Raw genomic sequence first — 2640 nt, forward strand, 5'->3', positions numbered from 1 at the left:
ATCCATTAACACAACAATCAATCTTCTTGGCTTCCAATCCCAACATTGAAACACATCGTTTGGCTTGATAACAATTCTTCGGAATAGAATTGTTTGGTGGTGTTAAATCTAAAATCAATTTTGTATAGTGATCCACTGCTTGATTGGGAACGTTCCAATTAGATTTACCAGCCAATGATAAATTTAAGGTTGAGAAACTTAGTGCAGTAGGAATAAGTTAATTCATGTCATTCTATTACAGATTGTAATTCTGAGTCTTGGTTTCATTAATTTCCCTCAAACTTGCTGATTCAATGTTTCCAACTCATTAAAAGCTAGTTGTTATGCAAATGTTCTTATGATATCGAAATGAAGTCCAAACAGGTATTGTATACTGAATATAAATAGAAGTACGAAAAAATATCATTGTGTGCAATGAAGCAAATTCCTTGGGTGGACTTTGCATCATAGTTTCTATAATATTTTTGGTTGCAGAGTTTCTGTATATTGTGGATATAATGTCATCTCCCTGATGATTGTTCATTGATGAATTATTTTGTTTCTGATGATTGTTCATTCATGAATTATTTTGTTTATGATGATTGTTCACTGATAAACTATTTTGTTTCTTTCATTTTTTTCATAGCTTTTCGACTACCAATACAACACGGGCGTGCTATTGATTGAGAAGAAAGAATGGAATTCAAAGTTTGACCAGCTGAGGCAAGAACAAGCTGAAACTGAGGAAATTATTAAACGAGAACAGTCAGCACATTTAATTGCCATGTTTGAAGTTGAGAAGCGATAAGAGAATTTGAGGAAAGCATTGAGCACAGAGAGGCAACGTGGGACAGATGTATGTTTTTTGTTTTAATCTTCAATTATGTTTTTATATTTGCCTACTTGCTCACATTTCTAATTTCCTCTATTGTGTTGCCATCCTTTTTAATTCAATTAGTGTTGGAAGAAGAGCCTATCATCGGTTGGGCTTCAATTTTTTCCTCACTTCTTTACTGATTTTCATGACATAATTTTAGAGTATTTAGGCATTACCTTTCCCTAAAGACCACAATTGATATAAGAATGTTATGGTGCACTGAAAACTTAAGTTTTTGCTTTTTTTGGTTCCCGCCTTTCTAATTATTACAAAAGGTTCCCCTTATTTTAACTATCTTCTTTAACCTATGGCCTTACTGTTTCCATGCATGCATGTTCTCTTTCCTTTATTACTCTTCAAATTGTTCAGTACTTTACTGATAGGAACCCAGATACAGTCTTGATTTCATTACTAATACAGTGATTGTTCAGTTGTACTGTGTTTTCTTATTTCTAGTACCTATCATATACCAATTTATTTCTATTTCAATTTTATGATCAGATTTGTATGACATCTCGGGAGTTTCTCATGTTAGGGTTGGAGCTTGAGATGCTTTTTTAGATGTGACTTTATTATATATTGATGTTGTGAAAATCATTCAATTGTAGCTTGAGAGAGCTTTGCGTGCAATGCAAGAAGAGCATGCCCAAGTTAAGTCTAACTCCCATACAAAGCTAGCTGAAGCTAGTGCGTTGGTTGATGGAATTGAAGAAAAGTCTTCAGTGGTTGACAAGAAACTGCTTGATGCAAAGCCTAAGCTTGCTGAGGTGAACAGAAAAAATGCAAAGCTGGATATGAAATTGCCAGAAGTCGAGGCTCATGAAAGTTTGCTACAAAAGAAGCGTTTGTCTTTAGCTACTGAGTACGCTCTTTCTTTATATTATGATGGTTCTGTTCGTTATATTTTTTGACCTCTAATGCATTGCAATTTAACATGAAGTTGGTATTCTACATTGCAGTCGAGAATCATTTGATGCAACATTCTATAAAGAAAGGGAAGATTTGAAGGAGTGGGAAAGCAAGCTACAACAAAGAGAAAATATGCTATCCAGTGGTTGGCAAAATATCAGTGAGAAAGAAAAGAAGATAGTTGAAACCGAGAAGAACCTTAAATAGAAAGAAAGAGACCTGGAAGTGTTGGAGAAAAAGTTATGGGAATAAAAAGAGATCGAAAGTTTATGAGAGAAGGAAGAGAGTTACTTAGCCATAACAGACTAACTGTCTATTACAGTTAGTATAGGCGGGAATGGGGATGTATAAATAACGAAGGGTGTTGGTTAGAAGTTACTTTTGATAGTTAGTTTTGATGACGATTCTTTGCTGAATAATACGAATTCATATTCTTTCTTTCTTGGTTTACCTGTTTCCATGAGGAGTTGAGCGTTCTTGATTGGGTTTCTTGATCGTAAACCCATCAATATTGTTACGTATCCGAGTAGGAGACGTAACGAAATCATCCTCTCACACACTCAAAACAAACAAAAGAATAATGAAAGAATGGAATCTTGAGTGTGTGAGAGGATGATTTTGTTACGTCTCCAACTCGAATACGTAACAATATTGATGGCTTTACGATCTGGCCGTCCTTTCACATTTGGCTCCGTCAGCCCTCTTCCGTTCAGTTTTAGGAGTCCTTTCCTGTTTGAAGTTTTGACGTATTCTTCCACGATCCCTGACTGCTTATTGGTCGTCAGTCTTTCGAAGATGACCCGATGTTTCTTTCTATGAATCGGATCACCATCGCCTCCTTTAAACCTTCCCAAGAATGATTCTTGGCATTCCCC

At 35.5% G+C, this 2640-nt stretch overlaps 1 protein-coding gene across 1 annotated transcript; it reads left to right on the top strand.

Annotated features, from left to right (window-relative positions):
- The first annotated feature begins 11 nt into the window (after nucleotides 1–11).
- Nucleotides 12–2634, top strand: LOC106760547 (protein CROWDED NUCLEI 2-like). Its single transcript, XM_022786979.1, has 2 exons — nucleotides 12–1718; nucleotides 1816–2634. Exons 1-2 carry the CDS (start codon nucleotides 1486–1488, stop codon nucleotides 1970–1972), a joined length of 390 nt encoding a protein of 129 aa, XP_022642700.1. The 5' UTR covers nucleotides 12–1485; the 3' UTR covers nucleotides 1973–2634.
- Nucleotides 2635–2640: the final 6 nt, after the last annotated feature.

The sequence above is a fragment of the Vigna radiata genome, chromosome 1 (assembly GCF_000741045.1).
Source record: "Vigna radiata var. radiata cultivar VC1973A chromosome 1, Vradiata_ver6, whole genome shotgun sequence".
In the NCBI taxonomy this organism is placed as follows: Eukaryota; Viridiplantae; Streptophyta; class Magnoliopsida; order Fabales; family Fabaceae; genus Vigna; species Vigna radiata.

Coding starts and splice junctions, on each gene's coding strand:
- LOC106760547 (XM_022786979.1), top strand. CDS start 1,486: ATGCAAGAAGAGCATGCCCAAGTTAAGTCTAACTCCCATACAAAGCTA. Junction 1,719..1,815: donor CGTTTGTCTTTAGCTACTGA/GTACGCTCTTTC, acceptor TCTACATTGCAG/TCGAGAATCATTTGATGCAA.